Source organism: Equus przewalskii, chromosome X, assembly GCF_037783145.1.
Source record: "Equus przewalskii isolate Varuska chromosome X, EquPr2, whole genome shotgun sequence".
In the NCBI taxonomy this organism is placed as follows: Eukaryota; Metazoa; Chordata; class Mammalia; order Perissodactyla; family Equidae; genus Equus; species Equus przewalskii.
The window spans coordinates 81,461,095-81,481,640 of NC_091863.1; the positions used below are offsets into that span (position 1 = coordinate 81,461,095).

A 20,546-nucleotide genomic window follows, 5' to 3' on the forward strand; every position below is an offset into this window, starting at 1 on the left:
AACCATTGAACTTCTAGGAATTTATCCTAAGGAAAACTTCAGGAATTCAGACAAAGATTTATTTACAAGGATGTGCATCATATCTTTACTTGCAGAAGCAAAAACCATGGAAACAACATCAATATCTAGCAGTAAGAGGAGAGTTAAATGAATTATAGTCCATTCAAATGATGCTGAAGTATTATGCAATCATTTTTAAAAGATTGTGTTTTTGAAGACAGTCTAATGACACGGAAACATGCTAACGAGTGAAAAAAAGCAGAGTATAAAACTGGCTCTATAGTAGGATTGAATTTTGAAAATCTAATTTGTATGTATTTTGCACATAGGTATTTAAGAAAAAGATGAATTGACAAATCAAAATATTAACGCTATTTATCTCTGCATGTTGGGATCATGAGTTATTTTTTCTTATATTATTCAGTATTTTAAACATTTTAATAATGAATATGTATTATTCCCATTATTATGTAATTTGAAAGGAAAAATAGTACATATATATATAATGATCAGTTGCTTAACTATATGAATGGGCTTCCCTAAGTGCTCATTTTACTGCCATATTCAAAGTAGGACATTTGGAAAACAAATTATAAAGACAGACAGTTCACTTTGGTGTATTCTTTCCAGGCTTTTATGCATAAAGAAATTCGCTCCTCTCTAACAAAGCCTACTCTCTACTATACAACAAGCCCGTTGGGAGCAGGGTCTATGCCTCATTTGTCTGTGTATTCCTACATTGCCTAATTCACTTGTATGCATGTTGTAGGCACTCAGTAATTTATAGGTTGAATCATAATCAGAAAAGAACCTGAAATTCTTCCACCAGAAGATGTAAATGATGGCTAAATCTTAAAGTATTATCACTCCCAGGGATATGTGCATTTAAATTCGTCAATTTTTTCCCAATAAAGATTGATTAGGCTCTAGTGCACAAAAGGCATTGTTCTAGGTACTAAGGGATAGATAGAAGTTGTTCCTACCTTTTAAATGCTTATAATAGAAGCTAACTGTGGAGTGGATTAGGAAGGCAGAAGAGGCAAGAAGAGAACTACATCCGTTAAGGTATCACTCTATGTCAGACACTGTGCTAGGCAATTTTCTTATACGGAATTCTTACAACAAAACTTTGAGGCAGAATTTTCATCCACAATTTATAAATGTGGACATAGAGGCTCAGATAAGTTAAATGACTTATCCAAGTCCACAGACTTAGGAGCAGAGCTGGGATTTTAACCCTGGAACTTCTGGGTCTGACTCCAGACTATTCTCTCTCCTTTAATGAACGCTGCTTCTCAAAAAGGGGTGTGTGTGTGTGTGTGTGTGCGTGTGTGTGTAATTACAGTGCTAAGTAGTATCAGGTAAGTGCCATACTAGCGATGCAAAATAGTATACGGAGAGGCAGCGGAGCAATGGTTAAGAACCTGAGCTCTGGAAATGACTACCTAGGTTTGAATTCTGGCTCTCCTCTTACTAGCTGTATACTTTTGGGCAAATTAACTTTCCTGTGCCTCAAAGTCCCATCCATAAAATGGGGGCTCATATCTAGCTCACAGTAAAAGGCAGTGTCCAGCACTTGGTAAACAGTCAATAAATATTGGTTATTATGACAGGAAATCAGAGGCATAAGAAATCATATCCAGCTGGGAATGAATCAAGGAAGGCTTTATGGAGGAGGTGACATGGAAGAAAATGTTAAATATTAATAAAGAGCGATGGAGTGGGGAAAGGGAATGGCCCAAGGCAGGGGAGGTGGGAAAGCTCAGGTTGGACGGGGCCACAAGTACATAGGAGAAGAGGGGTGGCATGCAGCTGTGGAAGGTATTGGAAGATAAACCTCCAAAGAGAGGCAGAGCTCAAAAAGTGGAAGGCCTTGAATGTCAAATTTAAAACCCTGGAGTTAACCACCGGGTAATGGGAGCCATGAAAGTTCTTTGAGGAAGAGGAAGATAAAGCCTTCCTCAGCAGCAATCAAGCCTGACCACTTTGCAGTTTTATCCTTGAGTATTACCAGTGGCAGAAACCAGCAACTCTGAGGACTAATGCTTTGATTGAGGGAAAGGAAAAGGGGAGAGGGAGAGAGGTTGAAAAAAGGGAGTGAGTAGCTAGAGGACAATAGAAATGAAAAGTGTGCCTGGTGGGACGTGGTAGAAAAGAGGTCTTCCCTCATTCCTCATTCCAGAGGCAGCTCAGGGACTGAACTCAAGCATAACCTACTTTTTCCCCATTTAAGACCAAGTTTCCACCTTAGTTTAGGGCTTCATTTAACTTAGAGACTGTGCTTTTGGCCAGTGAGGCGCAAGCGTAGGGCATTAGGACCCAGCGATTGTTGTAGTGAGAGAGGTTGACTCTCGATCTCTCAATTTTTCTCAAGAGCTCCCTCCTCTCCCTTTGTCATTCTAGCTGCCTGCTGCCTCCGCAGCGTCCCTCTAGCTCTCTCTGTGCTAACTGCCTGCGCCTTAGACAGACAGGGTGCGCACAGCAGAAGGATTAGTTGGGACCTGCCTTGGTCACCCCATGGCATCCCCCAGAACCGTAACTGTTGTGGCCCTCTCAGTGGCCCTGGGACTCTTCTTTGTTTTCATGGGGACTATCAAGTTGACCCCCAGGCTCAGCAAGGATGCCTACAGTGAGATGGTAAGTGAAGCAAATGGGTGATGAGGAGCGCACCCCCAAGGGATTGCGAATACCTCTCCCCTTCTTTCCTTCCCAGTCCTGGTCCCATCCCCTTAACCCCTACCCCCACCCCTGACCCTACCTTCTCCCCAACAACTTTGCAGCTCGGAAGGAGCAGCTGGACAGGAGCGATTTCATTGGTGGGCTATGCCGGGAGCAACTGTTCTGGAGCCACTGAATGCCAGTTGGGGGAGGGGTTGCCCAGCGAGTCCCCCCACCCCCAAGTAAACCAGACGGCTGAGACCTGCGTAACACCTGTCACTGGCAGGAGCCCTTCCCTCCTTCCAGCACGCCCAAAGTCTGGGCAACCAGTCTGCAAGTCTGATTCCTTCTCTTGGAGCTAGAGTTTAGCAAGCTGGAGAGTTTCTCTTCGGGAAGAACAAAGGGGAAGAAGGGAAAGAGCCGCGGGAGAATGGGCTACTAAAACAAGCAATTTTTAGGGGCAGGAAAGGTAATCCTCATCCCCAGCGGAGAGCTGACAGTGGTCCCCTAGCTGCCTGGGTGTGTGTCTGTATCCTTGAAACAAAGCAGTCTTGGACCAAATAAAGGTCACCGAGCGCCGGCTTCTTTCCCTTTTCTCAAGGGAGAGCTGGATGTTTTGTTTTATTTTGTTTTGTTTGTGGGCTAATCTGCAAAGTCTGCTTTTTCTCTCCTGCAAAATAGTCCGTAGTCCACACCTTGCCTTCTGTGGATACCCAGGGCCAGGCCCTCTGCAGGTTTTCCCCTCTGCAGAGTTGGAATCACCGAAGGTGACTGGCCAAAACATCTCCTCTGCAACCTGGGGGCTGGGCTGCTCTCCCCAGTTGGGTGTCAAGAGGACTTGTTCCTGTGCTGTGGAGTACGAGGAAATGGCAGGGGATGTTTCCAGCACTTTCGGTCTCTTGCCTCTCCCCCTGTCACTTTGCCTCTTCATTTCCCCACCCCGGCTGAAGGGAACCCGCTTCTCACTGTCTTTGCCAGACTGCCAGTAATAGGAGGAAGCCCATTACTGGGCTCTCAAGGTCAAGGAGGAAAGGAGCTTAGGGGAGGAACAGGAAGGGAGAGAGAAAAGAGGCAAGAGGACCCCCACTTAGGGCTGAGGCAAGGAGGAATAGTTTCACATGTTGACAGAAATAAATAGCTCTCCTGGAGACCACTGCAGAGCCTTCTGGGGCCCCTCAACATGAGCTGTAAATGCATGGAGACTGGCAAATTGTAGATGCTAAGAAAACATTTGCAGGCAGCTCTGGCTTCTGTCTCAGGGTTTGAGCTGGTGCTTTCCATGTCTCCTTCACCACAGGATCACCCTGGGGTGGGGGATGGTGGCTGGGACTCAAGGGCCTAGGTCTAGCCCCAGTGGCAAATCCTAATGTGTTTCTCCTTCTCCCTTCCCCTCCTCTCAGCATGCTTGACCAGATGGAATTGAAATCAGGTCAAAATGAGTATTCAAGGCAGCCTGCATTGGGGAGAGGAGGGGCGGAGGGGTAGCCGAAGCCACCAAAGGGCTCAAAGAGCTAGGGCAGACGGACAGGGTGGAGGGGAAATGCCATTATATTTTTGTCTTGGCAGTAGTAGTTTGGTGTTAGCTTATAAATAAATGAATATGTTCTTGCTTTTCTTTACTTTTCATACATACATATATGTATATGTTTGTATGTGTGCACCTTAGGGATTTTTAGGCTTTCCGTTTCCTTAGGGACAGAGTACCCTTCTTCAGTATACTCCCTGTCTCCCAGACTCTGCTCAACTGCTTTAGAGGCCCACCCCCCCCCCACCCCCACCGCCGCAAGCTGCACCCTAAGTACAGTGTTAGGCTCTGCAGGCAATCAAACTAAGATGGAGTCACTGGGAAGCTTCCTACCAGCTTGGCAGGAGCTCACAAGGAGGACTAGACACAACTGGGTTTACAGTAGGTTTCTTCCCAGGGATTGGAGCTGTCTATTGCAGTCTAATGAAAGGCAGGAGAAACAAATATGAAGATTTCTTATCATACAGAGGAACATATTTAAATAGGTATAATCTAATACAGCAGTGTAGAACCATTGTGTGCGTGTATAAACACAATTCTGTGTTTCTGTGCTCAGGGGCATCTTGAGGGAATGGAAGAACTAAATCTAACTGGGAGGTGGACTTCACAGTAGTATGAAACTTGAGGAGGATTTTCAGACTGCCCTTTTCCAGGGTCCCCTTCTGCATTGAGCATTGGGCCCCCGGCCAGAGACGGCTATCTGGCATAGAGCCCACTGCATAGTGCCTGGACTGGCCCAGCTTTATTCTTGAATCCATAGGAAATGGGGAAAATTCAGTTCTAGTCCAAAGAAGGTGCTCAATTTATATTTGCTGAATGGATGGGTGAATGAATGAGTCATTGTAGCATTGTCTTGGCTGGTCACCACCCTTCAGATTTCTCTGGTTGGCTCTTGATTATGCAGTTCAGGAGCCATTACTTGCTTCTTAGAAGGGGGCTACAGCCCCTCAGGACCCCAACCCTGGATCATCTGGGATGATTATCTGGGATTTTCTGTTTTCCATTTAGGAGTGAGTCCTCTGCTTTGATGGAGTTAGTCATGTATTAACAGCAGTGAATTTTCTTATAAGATCTCAAAATGTTGTTGTTACTTTAAGATCATTTGTTCTTTAAAATATTTCTGTGAGGAAGATTCATTTCATTAGTTATTCTTATTTTACTGATGGATAAACTGATCCAAGATTGTAGGGTAAGCTGTTGTTGGTGCAGAGATTAGAAACCAAGTCCGTGACTCGATACTCTGAGTAGAGGAATCATTAATGGTTACAACTGCTTTTCGGGATGTCAGAACTTACAGCTGATTCTTGAAAATATCTGGCACATTCTCTCTCCCTCTTTGTATCAGTTCAACTGCCTCAATCCGTACTTTGGGGTTTTGTTTTACTTTGGAATCAATTTTTCAAAAGCAGATTTTTTTTTCTTGCTTTTCTTACGACTATTTGTTTTCCTGTTCTAAAACCATTAGTGTTATGTGTAGGTGTGGTCCCCTCCATGGAGAATCACTGCTAAAAACCAAACAGACAAATGACTATGAACTTCTTTCCTGTCTCTGCTGGGGAAACCAGGAAAGGTAGTGGAAAGAGTACAGGCTTTAAGTTATATGGCTTTAGGTTCAAGTCCTGACACTCTTAGTATCTCTGTTTCCTCATCTGTAAAATGAGGAAAATAATTTCTACCTCAGAAGGTTCTTGTAAATATTAACTGAGATTTCATGTGGAATTATCTTGTACAGTGTTTACATATAGTAGGTGTTCAAGAAATGCTCTGGGTGAGGTGATGATGATAATTGACTCCATTTTATGCAGTGGCTTCCTAACTAATTTGAATGGCCACTTTAAGGGATTCGAATCAGGTATTTAGAAGAGCAAGATGCTATTTTCATGTGCCCTGGAGAACAGAGCTTTATGCAACCAGCTAATATCGAAAACTCCACACTTGCTGCTGGATAATGCACAGTAGATCCCATGCAGTATTTCCAGATGCCTCTCTGAATAGCCTATTTGGTGTGTGTCACCTCATACCTCCTCCAGATTTAGTAAGTGTCATTATAGAGTACTCTAAATCTCTTGTCGATTCAACATGAATGACCACTCCCATGACTAAATTCCTTCATTAATTAACTAGAAGTCGGGAGACAATGCTTACAAATGCTCAGCAGTTGACTTGCTCTGAATTTGGTATTCAGCAGTGGTTCCACCTTGTAAGCACAAGGAGCCACATATGCAATGGTAAGAAAACATCAAAATCCTGTCACAACGAAGCCAAGAGATTTTGGCCCTGAGGAAGACAGGGCAAATCTCTGCTTCTTTACATCTGTCTCATAGGGAAGGTTTATTGATTTGATTGATTTGCTTATCTATAGTTAAATGCCCTCCTGTTTGTGTAACCCTGGGGAAACACTCCAGTTATGTTTGGGCAGTTTATTTGATGTCCATAGTAATCTTTTATGCTTCCAATCACTGCCATTAATTGCTTTCCAACTAGGTAATAAGATAGTAATTCACTGATGCTTAGACTATTCTGAGGTGGTACAGTATGTTTATTCCCTCAGAGAGGAAACTGACCCTGAGATGTGAAGTGACTTTGCTTAGTTCCCACAGCTAGCCATCCCAAGCTAAATAACATTGGAGCTTATGCCAGGGAGCTTGTAGCATCTCAGTGGTCAACAGCTGTGCCTGTTGTAGAGCGACCTTTGACTGACAGTAGAAGTCAGACTCTGCCCTAAGATGCTGGGAGGGATCCACTATGGTTAGTAGGACCAGGTTTGCCAGCTTCTTCCTTTAGGTGGGCATTATCTTTCTTTTTGGAAGATTATCCCTGAGCTAACTACTGCCAGTCCTCCTCTTTTTTTTCTGGAAGACTGGCCCTGAGCTAACATCCGTGCCCATCTTCTTCTACTTTATACATGGGACTCCTGCCATAGCATGGCTTTTTGCCAAGCAGTACTGTGTCCGCACCCGGGATCCGAACCAGCGAACCCCGGGCTGCTGAGAAGCGGAATGTGCACACTTAACCGCTGCGCCACCGGGCCGGCCCCTAGGTGGGCATTATCTGACTGGGGAAAGTAGAATTGCTTAAAAGGTGTTTATCATTCACCTGGATATTTTGCAATTAAACATTTGATGGCTTTTTATTGCATTTTATCTGTGATTCATATGTGGCTTTTTCTCCTACAGAGATTCAGGAAAATCATACTGGAGTCAGTCAATTTTGCAGCACTTATGTAGGCTTTATGGTATAAGACAGCAACTAGGCTGAGATTTTTAGCCAAAATATATTTTTGTCAGTGCCCTCTTCTGCTTTCATATAGTTTTTTCCCCTGTATACTTTATTGAAGTATAGCATACATACTGAAACATGCACGTAAGTGTACAGTTCAAGGTATTCTCAGACTACTCCTATGTAGCCAGCACCCATATCCAGAAACAGAACATGACCAGCACCTCAGACACCCCCTCACTTGGCCCCTTCCAGTTGCTACCTCCCCAAGGGTAATTACTATCCTGACTTCTAACAACATGTTAGTTTTACCGGATTTGAACTTTGTATAAATGGAATCATATAGTTTATCAGCCAAATTATTTTTTCTTTTACCTGACTGGCATAAGTGAACTAAAGTGGACCAAATCGCTTGCTCTTTGTTCCCATTTTGTCCTGATCGCTGGCTTGTATCTGTTATTAATTGTAATGGAAGATGATTATTATCAGACAGTTTTGAGCTGTTGAAATTCACTGTCATTACTATGAGATCATGGACCATGGGGTGTTGTGAAGAATTAATGACAAAAAGAAAAAGGTGGGGCCAGCCCTGTGGCTGAATGGTTAAATTCGTGTGCTCCGCTGCAGCGGCCCAGGGTTTCGCCGGTTCGAATCCTGGGTGTGGACATGGCACTGCTTGTCAGGCCATGCTGAGGCAGCATCCCTCATGCCACAACTAGAAGGACCCAAAACTAAGATACAAAACTATGTACCGGGGGTTTTGGGGAGAAAAATGGAAAAAAATAAAATCTTTAATAAAAAAAAAGAAAAAGGTATGACTAAAGGAAGGCTCCATATGCTTTTGACTCATGTCTGAATCATATCTCCTCACATCATAAGAATGGACCTGCTAGATTCATTGCTGTTGTCACTAAAATAATTACTGTGGCTTGTGAAAGAATGGATTTCTAATTGTGTGGTTCATTAATGATAAAACGTGTGTGTGTAGCCCTTGGTCGATGCTATGTGCTATGATTCTTTGACTAAATCTCCAAAATGCTCATGTAATTTACAAAAGGGTAAACTGAGGTAATAAAATACTTAGTAATTGTCTCCAAGCAATTTAGGGGCAAAACTCAAATTGGAATTTAGCTTACTTAAGGATCCCAACTCTAGGATATTACTGGATGATTGACTTTGATTAAAGGGATTTAACACGTTGACTAAAGCCTTCTCTTTCCTGCTTCCTTCCCCATAAGGAAACTATGGTTACAGAGTCTGGGTCATTGCAATGGAAAGGAAACAGACCTAGCAAAGTGAATTGCAACAGCCTTTTGGGAGAGTGACTCAGTCAACTCTCTGTTCTTACTATCAGAACAATTAAAGTCTTTAGAGATCTAGTTACTATAGACTCAAGACATGTGACCCTTCTGTTGCTAGAATTGAGGTGGCCCAACCAAGCATTGATGGGACTGGCAATAGTAAGATTCCTTTGATGTCTCAATCCTACTCCACAGGAGAAAGAATAAAGGGCTTCCTATAATGTCAAGACCTCATCCAAGCTTAGTCCCATTTCTAACAAATTAAACATTCCCTGTCTGGAATTCTGGAGAATAGATGCTATCTGTACTTACTCAGCTTTGAACTAAAGAGTGGATGAAATGGCTTATCCACATTCCTCTGGAGAAAAGGAGGAAAGAAAAGAGGCAACAGCTGCATAAAAAGATCCACAGCTGCAGTTTAAGAGGTTAGATAAACAACTGAAAAAGTAATATGGAGTTACCCCAAATGGAGAGAAAAAAGATCACTGAAGTCATAGGAACTTGGTTTAAACACTTGGAATTTGGCCCCAGGCTACAGATTCCACTATAGTATAGATAAGAATCTATTCTTGAATGATGGGTGGTTAGCCCTAGCCAAAAAAGGAGCGTTTCCAGAAGTCACTGAGCCAGCATCTGGAAGTCTTGCCTTCAAACTGACTGTGAGAAACTCATTTTGCCTCTTGTGTTCATCATGTCAGAAGCTCACACTTAGGATTTAGGAATTGCCTTTTGGGAAACATTATGTTACTAATTAGAAGTGGTCCTTACTTAAAAGTGTTAAGGAAGCCTCTTGAGTCTAGATTTCTTACCCTAATGTCCTGCTTCCGTCACCAGAGTACAAGGGAGAGAGAGTGGGCAGGTGGCATCTAAGTTAATAGTGAGAAGAAACAGGCAGGCTCCTCCCCACCACCAGGTGCCTTAACCCTCAGCCCTGCTCTACCCCACCAGCGTCTGGCTCAGTTCAGCCCAGGGTTTTACTATGCCAACTGGTCAACCTCTCTCGTAATTTCTCTCTGAAAATCCCTGATTTAACCTAAGATGAGAAGAGCGAGGAAGAACTAACACGTTGTATTTCCTTATATGCTCAGGAATAGGGTAGGGACTAGGGTGAAGTGAAATTTTAAATAAAGACAGGATCTGACAGGGCCGGAATTAGGAAGAGCTGAGTGCGGCAGGGTTGTGCAAGTGAAGAGTTGGATCCTGCCTTTATTTACAGTTTTGATATTTTGTTAATCATGGATATTATTTACCTTCATTAATGAGTGTTTTTGGTGCCCTCTCAAATTTTGCACTCAAGGCCAATAGCCTCACCCCACCTTAGTCCTAGCCCTGCTCAGGAAAATGAGGCTCAGAAAGTCAAATTTGCCCAACCAGAAAGAGGCAGACATGGGATTTGAAGCCAAAGCTGTTTGAATCCAAACCCATGCTTTTTTCTCTAAACCATCTGTCTCTTAACAGTCCTCATAGAGGATTATCTTGTGCCCCTCATGATAATTAATCCATGAAATAAAGGTGCATTCACTTGTCCAGAAGTGAGAGAAATGACTTAACATTTGTTCCAAACCTAGAGTGTGTGAACACTATTTTAAGCGCCAGATGCTTCTGAGAGGTCATGTTGGATTTCTGCCTGGTTCTTATAATACTTGTCTTGCATCTGGCACTTTTGACTATTATCTTCGTAAAACTCCTCTTGGCCCCCATGACTCTACCTCTCCTGGATTTCCTCCTACTTTTCTGACCACATTTTCTTCTGTCTACTTTGCGGACTCTCTTCCTCTTCTCATTTCTTAAATGTCTGTCACACGATTTTACCCAATGTATATACTCTACTTGGGCATACTGATGACTATCCATTCTGTATCTTTACCCTAGACCTCTGTTACTGAGCTGCCTACCAGACATCTCCACTTAGATATCTTAGAGATAGTTAAACTCAAAAAGACCCAAAATGAGTTCCTTATTCCTTTCTACCCTCTGGCCCCCGCAAACCTGTTCCTCTGGATACATTCCCAAACTTGGAGAATCGTAATACTCTTCTATCTAGGCACCCACGCTAGAGACAAGAGAATCTTTTTTTTTTTTTAAGATTTTACTTTTCCTTTTTCTCCTCAAAGCCCCCTGGTACGTAGTTGTGTATTTTTAGTTGTGGGTCCTTCCAGTTGTGGCATGTGGGATGCCGCCTCAGCATGGCCTGAGGAGCAGTACCATGTCCAGTGCCCAGGATTTGAACTGGCGAAATCCTGGACCGCCGAAGCGCAGGGCAGGAACTCAACCACTCGGCCATGGGGCCAGCCCCCAGAGAATCTTTTATGACTTCTCACTTTCCCTCACTGTCCACATCCAATAGGGCATCAAATTCTGTTGATTTTGCATTCAAAGTATCCTTGACTCTATCTTCTTTCCTCTGTCTTTACTCGAGTCCAGTTCTCTCCCCCAGTCTCCTTGCTTCCAGGCATACCTCTCCCAATCCATCCTCCACACTATTTCCAGAGGCACCTACCTTCCTTAAAAGCAGATTATGGGGGCTGGCCCCGTGGCCGAGTGGTTAAGTTCGCGCGCTCTGCTTCGACGGCCCAGCGTTTTGCCGGTTCGAATCCTGGGCATGGACATGGCACTGCTTATCAAGCCATGCTGAGGAGGCATCCCACATGCCACAACTAGAAGGACCCACAACTGAAAATATACAACTATGTACTGGGGGGCTTTGGGGAGAAAAAGAAAAAATAAAATCTTAAAAAAAAACGGCAAATTATGTTGCTCTCCCTGGCTTATAAAGTCCAGCTCCACAACACAACATATATAGTTCTCCATGATCTGATTCATGTCTATCTCCCCTGTCTCATGTATCCTCTCCCTTCCCTCCCTCCCCTAACCTATGCTGAACTGGGGCAGTGTTTGCAACACACCAGTCTATTTTGTGCTTCAGGGCCTTTGCTCATCCAGCTTCCTCTGTCCGGAATGCCCTTCCCTTGTTGATCTTGCAAACACTTGCTCTTCTTTTAAGATTCTACTCTAGCTATTCTCAGTCACCATGTAGGGAGACTTGACCACTCCCTCTGCTGCGCCTCCACTATACTCACTACATAATTTTATTTAGCACTCATAACACTTTGTTGCACTTACGTATTTACATAACTGTTCCTCGTCTTATAAACTCAAGTTTCAGGAAGGCAGGGCCTTTGAATGATTGACATCAGTATTCAGAGTACCTAGTACAGGGCCTGGCATGAGAAGGTACTTAGTAAAGACTGAATGAATTAATGGATACTTAATGAAAACAAAGCAGTGGGCCAACCCAAAAAGGCACAATAAAATCTCATCAATTTACTCCAAAATGAGGATCAGGCTAATCTGAATAGTGAAAAATATGATTTATCTATTACTCTAAGGTCAGTATAATTCTATTATTTTGTAATATATCCAGTGACTCCCTCCTCTGTCCTATGATGTCCCCCTTGGGCTACAATCAGACCTTGTACAGTCCCCTGTTATATACCACTGACCATGCTGCTTTATAATGTTGTTTATGTATGTTTATGTTTCCCCCCATTAGACCGAGAGCTTCTTGACCCTGTCTTATTCATCTCTATATCTCCATCGCATAATCCATAGTAGGTGTTCAATAAATATTTGTCAAATTAAAATTAATGAATTTGAACCAGGCTAATCAAGGCAGTGCTGGGGATTTATCTCAATGAACATGAGAGTGATTTTTGTCTTACCATATTCTTTCTAATGATATATTAGGGGCTAGCATTTGCATACATTTTTATTCTTCTATTTGCTTAGCACACACTTTTAAAATTTTTACAGATTCCACAAATATAAACTCCAGCTCAGCTCTTTTCCGAATTATCACAGATTCCAGATAGGGAAGTCCAGATTGGAAGGCTCTGCAATACTGTGCCTTGCCTTGTTTCATTTTTGTTGGTATTTATATGCACCTGGGTTTGGACAAGGCAGGCACTAGAAAATGTGGGATGTGGCTAATCCGTACCAGTTTTTATGGGCAATGAATTTTCTTTTAAATTCTTGACGTTTATGATTTATAATCAGAAAAAAATTTAAACTATAAAGCCAAATTCTCTTACTGTTGGTGCTGTTACTAAGGTTTAAATCACAGGGAACTCAGCAGATTGCTTGCTTTTTTTCTTATCTTAATTACAAGGTTTTTATTTAGGGGACACTAAAAAATGGTGCACACTTGGCGGGGGAGGAAAGGGAATGGTGGGGAAGGAGAACCTTGCTTGTGTTTTCTTCATTCTAAAGTGAGAATTGTGGTTAATGTAGTGATTTCCTTATGGTATTCCACTCTAGAAACGTGCTTACAAGAGCTATGTCCGAGCCCTCCCTCTGCTGAAGAAAATGGGGATCAATTCCATTCTCCTCCGCAAAAGCATTGGTGCTCTTGAGGTGGCCTGTGGCATTGTCATGACCCTTGTGCCTGGGCGTCCCAAGGATGTGGCCAACTTCTTCCTACTCTTGCTGGTGTTGGCTGTGCTCTTCTTCCATCAGCTCGTCGGGGATCCTCTCAAACGCTACGCCCATGCCCTGGTGTTCGGGATCCTGCTCACCTGCCGCCTGCTGATTGCCCGCAAGCCGGAAGACCGGTCTTCTGAGAAGAAGCCCTTGCCGCCGCCAGCCAGTGCAGGGAACGCTGGGAATGCCGAGGAGCAGCCCTCCTTATATGAGAAAGCCCCTCAGGGCAAAATGAAGTTGTCATAGGAAAGCGGAAGTGCAAAAAGTGGACCTTCCAGGCAGTTGCCTCCATGACACCCAGGAAGATGTTAGTGTGTGTTTTTCATTTGATTTATTTATCTTGGGGGAAAGGGAAAAATATAATCTACAAGTTAATGGCCCTATTGGCTTGTGTACACCTATACCCTAAAATGACCTCCCCACATAGACATATGTGCACCACCTTTAATCACTCTGGGGCAACTCTCACATCTTGCTGCATGTACATGTATACGGCTAACTGTTGAAGTGTATTTGTGAGACGGACTCCAGCAAGCATGTGACTGTGAGATTATATGTGGGCAAATGTATTTACTGTGTGTGTGTGCACGGGTGCACGTGCAGAGGAGAAGGATCTGTTCTTGAACTAATCCTGCATAGGTATCCTTCCCTTTATAGATTGATTCTAGCCGTGGCAGGATAAAATAAACTGCCTATAAAGAGAATCCTACTGCCGGTATAAAACAAGTGATATATTCTCATGGGATGGGGGAATCCCTCTATAGATTAAGCTGAAAACTTAAACTTACCACTTTAGGAAAAAGTTCCTTCAATTTGAGACGCTGATTTATATGTAAAATTAATTAGCCACGACTTTAACAGTTGCTTAACTTTTAAATACTCCATATTGAGTTTAATGAAAATAATGGATATATGCAGTCATTAGATAATCTAATCCTTCAAGTGATAAAACTGGAAGTTTCACCTTGCCTTTGTCCGAGCCCAACCTACTAAGCTCCTTTACTCACCTCACGGTTTGAAACTGAAGCAGTAAACTTGTTACCAGACATCTTTTTCAGATTTTCTTAAGCCAAAAGCTGCCTCACTTCCACTATTCCCAGCAGCTAACCAGGATTTGGCAGCTGCTCCACTGTCATGATAGAGGGAGCAGGGATTAGTCCTGTCAGAAGCCTGTGAATCTCAAACTCTAGCTGTTCTCTTAAACAGTGTTTCCCCACCAAATAGAGACACTACGTCTACTGAATCTTCACTCAACTTTGCTAGTGTAAGCAGAGATCCAAGGTACCCCCACGGTTGTCTCCCTACACCTTTTTATCATTCTGGTGGGTGGAGTTGAGCTGGGGGAAGGACATTTGATATGGGTTAGTTGGATTGAGCAGTATGAAAATTTGCTTTCTTCATTACATACTGCTGTTTCTCCTTGTTAGATGTGCTTTGATGGTTTTAATATTGTGCGAGGGATAGGGAAATGGGTGGGGGTGTTGTGTGTGTGGGGGAGTACAAATTATTGTATTTTCTTCAATGTCATTGTTCTTGTTAATTGATACCTCTCTGTCTTATTTCTCTCATTCTTTCAGAATAAAAATTTTTGAAATTTGGAGGAAACTGTCTGGACAAATAATGAAAATCTGGAAAGAAAGGGTTCTATCAAGGGATTCAGGCTCTTTTATTTATTTTTTGCTAAGGAAGATTGCCATGAGATAACATCTGTTGCTAATATTCCTCTATTTTTTTCTGCTTGAGGAAGATTGTCCCTGAGCTAACATCCATGCCAATCCTCCTCTATTTTGTATGTGGGTCGCCACCACAGCATGGCTGATAAATGGTGTAGGTCTGTGTCTGGGATCCGAACCCATGAACCCTGGGCAGTTGAAGCAGAGCATAGCAAACTTAACTACTATGCCATGGGGCTGGCCCTGATGCTTTTTTATTTTTGAGTCTGGATGCAGGAGGAGAAGAAAGAGAAGAGGGAGTATAATCACTTAATATACTAATGAGATTCCCAATTTCTCAATCTCATTTAAGTTCGCCCACACCTCAGTGATGTCAGCACATAAGACAGAAAGCCATAGAATTAGGATCTCAATAAGATTTCCAGGTTTGGGGAGTTCTGCTTCATTAGGTGATGACAAGGGGAGGTAGAAGAATGATTTCCTAGAAAATCGCAGGTATATTAAATAAAGGTGAACCAGTGCCTCTCACTATATATGTGTCCCACAAAGTGGCACAAGTTCCAATGCCACAGATTTGTCACATTAGGCAAATTTTTTCACCACTCAGGGCCTGTTTTATCATTTACGAAAAAGAAGAGGATTGAAGGCTTAAAATCCTTTCCCATTGGTATGTCTATGAAATGATTAAAAGTATGAAAAAGAACTCTAGACATTTTCAGTTTTACTAGATAAGGAAGAGCACTTATCACGGAAAATATTGAATACTCAATTCTCATGCATGATTAATTAAGAGTTCGGGAAAGTACTCAGAAAACCACATAAATACAAGATGCGGTAAATACTCACTTCTGTTGTAGTCTTTCCCAAATACATCAACTTGATCTTTGATTCTTCATCTCTCCCTAAGATTGCAAAGTTTTCTCGGACAGTTTTGCCTACAGTTTATAGGTATGTTCTGGCCTCAAAAAATCAGTGAGATCCGTTAAATTTATATCTTTCTTCTGATTCCTACTTTAGAAAGAGATTAAACTAGGGACCAAACTCCGTCTCAGATTAAGCCCTTGTTGCCATTTCAGTCAGTTTCTTTAAGGTCCATCGATTCCTCAAACTTAGGAATCTCGACATGTTGACTGGCCGGCTACGTGCAAGGTGCCACATCTGGCTCAGGACGCATGTTTCTAGCACACCCTGGAAGGTATGCGTGCCCATCCTCGGTAAAAGGAGGGCGAATCCAGGCAACCGTGCTTTCCTCCCAGCCCCTAGCTTTACTTGGGGAAAGCAACAACTTCAGAGGTCACAGACCTTTTAACCAAAGTCTCTTGCCCAGCTTGGGAGAAGCAGCCCTTACTGCGAAGTTTGCAGTTTCATATTTTCTTACAAAGTTCCGACAAGTGGGGTCAATCTGAGCAAAATGACCACTATAATCTTGTTAACTTCAAGAATGGGGACACTAATTGTCCCGGCTTATGCAAAATGACTAATGCAAATATTATTAGAACAGTAGAAACACCAGCCAATCAGCAGGCTTCAGCAGCAACGGCCCACTTGCCGCACTTACCCGGGCCCGGGCGGGTGGGGCAAGCGGCTCTCGGGCTGGGTCTGCGTCAGCGTCGGCGCGCGCGCCGCCTCGCGCCATTGAGCTGTAACCCAACCAATCAGGCTTCAGCAGAGCGCGCGGCTCCGCCCCCGCCGCCGGGCTCTCCGCGGAGGAGCATGCGCAGGGCGAGGCCCGCGCATTTGAATCCGGGAGGCGGTGTTGGGACGCTGGAGGCTTTAGGAACGAGGAGAGTATTAGGTGAGGTACCTTTAAAGACCGCGCGAAATGGGGCCCCCTCCCCGGAGGGAGAAGGGACTCTGACTTCTGAGCAAGACCTCCTGCAAAGTGTGGCTGGGATCGGGTTTTGCCCCAGCCCAGGAATCTGCTCCGTGAGTCTGTCGCCGCCGCCAAGTTCGCTTCTTGCGGGGGCAGGCGGTGAGGGGGGTGTTCTTGGGAAGCGGTGGACGGTTCAACCGGGTGAGGTCAGAAGCTGCTCTCTCGCCCTTCTTTCGTAGGACCCTAGGAAACACCTCGGAACCTGGAACCTCCCCCTGGGTTAGGCATACATATTGCTCTCCAGCTCTGGCCTCATCTGTTCTGGGGAGGTGGGATCGAGTAAGTGTCATTCCCACCATTCTCTTAGTTTTTCCCATTTTGAAGCCAAAAACTTGGAAATCATTCTGGGTTCCTCTCTTTTTCCCTACATCCAGTTCTTTGTGGCCTTTGCCCATTGTACCTCCAAAACATCACAAATACGAATACTTTCTACCTCTTCCACCACTACAACCTTAGGGCTAGCTCAGATTACAGTTGTATCTCTTCCGGACTTCTGCAAGACCCTTTTAATTGGTCTGTTTCCACTCCTTGACTCCTAACATTCTGTTCTCCGCGCTGCAGCTAAAATGGTCTTAACACATAAATCAGGTGGTATCACTCACCTCTCTGACACTCCTCCCTTCCCCCATAGTTGCCCAAGACACTTAAAATCCGAACTCCTGGGGCCAGCCTGGTGGCGCAGCGGTTAAGGTCGCACGTTCCGCTTCACGGCGACCCCGGGTTCACCGGTTCGGATCCCGGGTGCAGACATGGCACTGCTTGGCACACGCTATGCTGTGGTAGGCGTCCCACATATAAAGTAGAGGAGGATGGGCACGATGTTGGCTCAGGGCCAGGCTTCCTCAGCAAAAAGAGGAGGACTGGCAGTAGTTAGCTCAGGGCTAATCTTCCTCAAAAAAAAAAAAAAAAATCCGAACTCCTTTCTGTGACCTGCAAGTCCCAATATGGGAGTCCCTGGCTGCCTTTCTGACTTCATCTCCCCCTACGCTCTACCCCTTTTATGCAACCCCCACCCCCACTAGTGTCGCTGTTTCTCTAACACCCGAAGCTCTTGCTTTTAAGTTCTTAGCATGTCTCGCTCTTCCCTCTCCATGAAATACTCTCCCACCAGATCTTCACATGACTGATTCCTTCTTGGCGTTCAAATCTTAGCTTAAAGGTCACATCAGAGTGGCTTTCTCTGCACACTTATTCCAGAGTAGCTTCTCACCCCCAACCCCATTTCTGTCCCATCACTGTGTGATGTTCACTATTAATTATTTACTTATTTTTTGACTCTCACACTCCTCCCCACCCCACCCCCGTAAGTTTCATTAGAGCACAGACCTTGACTGTTTTGTTATTTTATCTATGGTAACTAGAACTGTGCTTGGCATATAGATGATGTTCAGTAATTATTTATTGAATAAGTGAATTAATGGGGAATGTTTCTGTTCAGAGAATCCTTAGTTTGGCCACCAGTTTGACTTTTGAACTATGCAGTTTTAACTTAGCACTGACAAAGTGGGGAGCATAAAAGATTAAAAGCAGAATCAAGGAGGGGTGGAGAAAAGTAGGAGTGGAGAAAGGAAGACTGAGTTCATGAGATGGATTAATTTTGGACTCGCTTATGTGGTATAGCCATTTAAAGAGAACTTGCTGTGTTGCCTGTACCACTGTTCTTTTCCCACAAGGAGGCCAGTTCAGCTGGTAAATGTTACCTTGGAGTGTTGTTTCTCTCTATTCCTATTTAGATCAGGGGCTATCTGAGAAAGTTGTAGATTTTGTTGTCTGGATTGTTGTCAGTTTTTTTTATTGTGTACTTGTTGTATGCTAGGTACTCTGTACTAAATGTTGGGAATATAGGCAGATATGGTCCCTGTCTTTGTGGAGTAAAAAGGGACTGGCTGATTAATGGTAACTTGAAACTTATTTCTGTGTAGAACATGTGCAGTAATGTCATCCCAAAAGAGAGTTAAGAACTCTCAGTCACAAGGCAAGCCTTCACAAAGTAGTAATAGTTATCAGACTAATCTCTCGGCCTGGAAAGTAAAAGAGGACCTAAGCGACTCAAAGAGCATCTCGAAACATGGACAAAACAATCCAGTGGAAGATTATGAACATGCTGATGATAAAGCAGAAGATGCTCTGCAAATAGCAGTAAGATATTTCGAGAAAGGTAAGACAGATTGTTTTCCTTATGCAAGTCCAATTTCTGTAAAAAATATTCTAGACATTTTTCTTAAGGATTTTTAAAGAGAAGCATATATATTTGCTCATTCGTACTTTTTTTTTTAAGATTTTATTTTTCCTTTTTCTCCTCAAAGCCCCCTGGTACATAATTGTATATTTTTAGTTGTGGTCCTTCTAGTTGTGGCATGTGGGATGCTGCCTCAGCATGGCTTGATGACCGGTGCCATGTCCTCACCTAGGATCTGAACCAGTGAAACCCTGGGCCGTGGAAGCGGAGAGCACAAACTTAACCACTCGGCCACAGGGCCGGCTCCTCATTCATACTTTTGTTTATTTAATAGACATTTATTGAGCACTTACTATACATCAGTGTGCTAGGTACTAGAGATACAGCAACAAAGCATGTTCGTGGCAGAGTGGTTTCCACACTGCTGCAAGTTGGGATTACCCGAGAATCTTGAAAAAACCCTGATGCCTGGCATCCACTCTTAGACATTTGGATTTTATCAGAGTGGGATGCAGCCTGGGCATCAGGATTTTTTAAAGATTCTCTAGGTGATTCCAACATGCAGTAAAGTTTGGGGACCACTGTGCTAGTAATGAAACAGCTTATAGTCTAAGTTCAGTGCTGTTAGTTAGTTTAGAGCAGAGATGCCAGGGCACGAGTCAGTTTTCCTCACTGAAGGTGCTATTAAATTTTCTAGAATTTTAAAGGCTTTGAAGGGTTTTTAGGAAGATGTTTTTAACATAAAACTATTCCTTTAAACTATCCCAAATTGTATTTGTTGATGCTGAGGACTGAAAGAATTTTGAAGATCCTACTTATTTAATATTGTTCCTTTTTCCAGGTCCCACTAAAACTTCACGGAGTAAAGATAAAACCCTGGAAAAACACTTGAAAACTGTGGAAAATGTGGCTTGGAAGAATGGGTTAGCTCCAGAAGGAATTGACGTTCTATTAAATGTGGCACTCAGTGGCAAATTTGGTATGTCAAGGGCATATATTTGTCATCAGTTTGCTGTTAGTTTTTTCTTTTTAGGTAAAATTGGTATATAATATTATGTAAGTTTCAGGTGTACAACATTATAATTCGACATCTGTATATGCTACAAAGTGATCACCACCAAAAGTTTAGCTACCATCCATCACTATACAGTTACAAGTGACTCCCTTCACCCGTTTCACCTACCCCCAACCTCCTTCCCCTCTGATAACCACCAGTCTGTTCTCTGTATCTATCAGTTTGTTTTTGTTTTGTTTCATTGTTTTGTTTTTTTAGATTCCACATATGAGTGAAATCATAGAGTATTTGTCTTTCTCTGTCTGACCTGTTTCATTTAGTATAATGCTCTCAAGGTCTATCCATGTTGTTGCGAATGACAAGACTTCATTCTTTTTATGGCTGAGTAATAGTCCATTGTGTATATATACCACCTCTTCTTTATCCATTCATCCATCGATGGACACTTAGGTTGTTTCCATATCTTGGCTATTGTAAATAATGCTGCAGTCAACATAGGGGTGCATATATCTTTTTGAATTAATGTTTTTATATTCTTCAGATAAATATCCAGAAGTGGAACAGCTGGATCATATAGTAGTTCTGTTTTTAATTTTTGAGAAATCTCCATACTGTTTTTCATAG

At 43.2% G+C, this 20,546-nt stretch overlaps 2 protein-coding genes across 4 annotated transcripts in view; both read left to right on the plus strand.

Moving 5' to 3' along the window:
• Positions 1-2,331: 2,331 nt before the first annotated feature.
• On the plus strand, positions 2,332-14,787 carry TMEM35A (transmembrane protein 35A). Its single transcript, XM_008506812.2, has 2 exons — positions 2,332-2,637; positions 13,021-14,787. The coding sequence occupies exons 1-2, from the start codon at positions 2,518-2,520 to the stop codon at positions 13,426-13,428; spliced, it is 528 nt and encodes a 175-aa protein (XP_008505034.1). The 5' UTR covers positions 2,332-2,517; the 3' UTR covers positions 13,429-14,787.
• Positions 14,788-16,543: 1,756 nt separating this feature from the next.
• Positions 16,544-20,546, plus strand: part of CENPI (centromere protein I) — a 56,757-nt gene continuing 52,754 nt past the window's right edge. The window contains exons 1-4 of one of the 3 annotated variants that reach the window (XM_070606651.1): positions 16,544-16,650; positions 16,908-17,007; positions 18,651-18,886; positions 19,749-19,886. In XM_070606651.1, the coding sequence (XP_070462752.1) occupies positions 18,664-18,886; positions 19,749-19,886 (361 nt within the window). In that variant the 5' untranslated portion in view covers positions 16,544-16,650; positions 16,908-17,007; positions 18,651-18,663. Of the gene's footprint in view, positions 16,782-16,907; positions 17,008-18,650; positions 18,887-19,748; positions 19,887-20,546 lie in introns of all 3 variants that reach the window. The other 2 variants (XM_070606650.1, XM_070606652.1) reach the window with 2 other exon arrangements.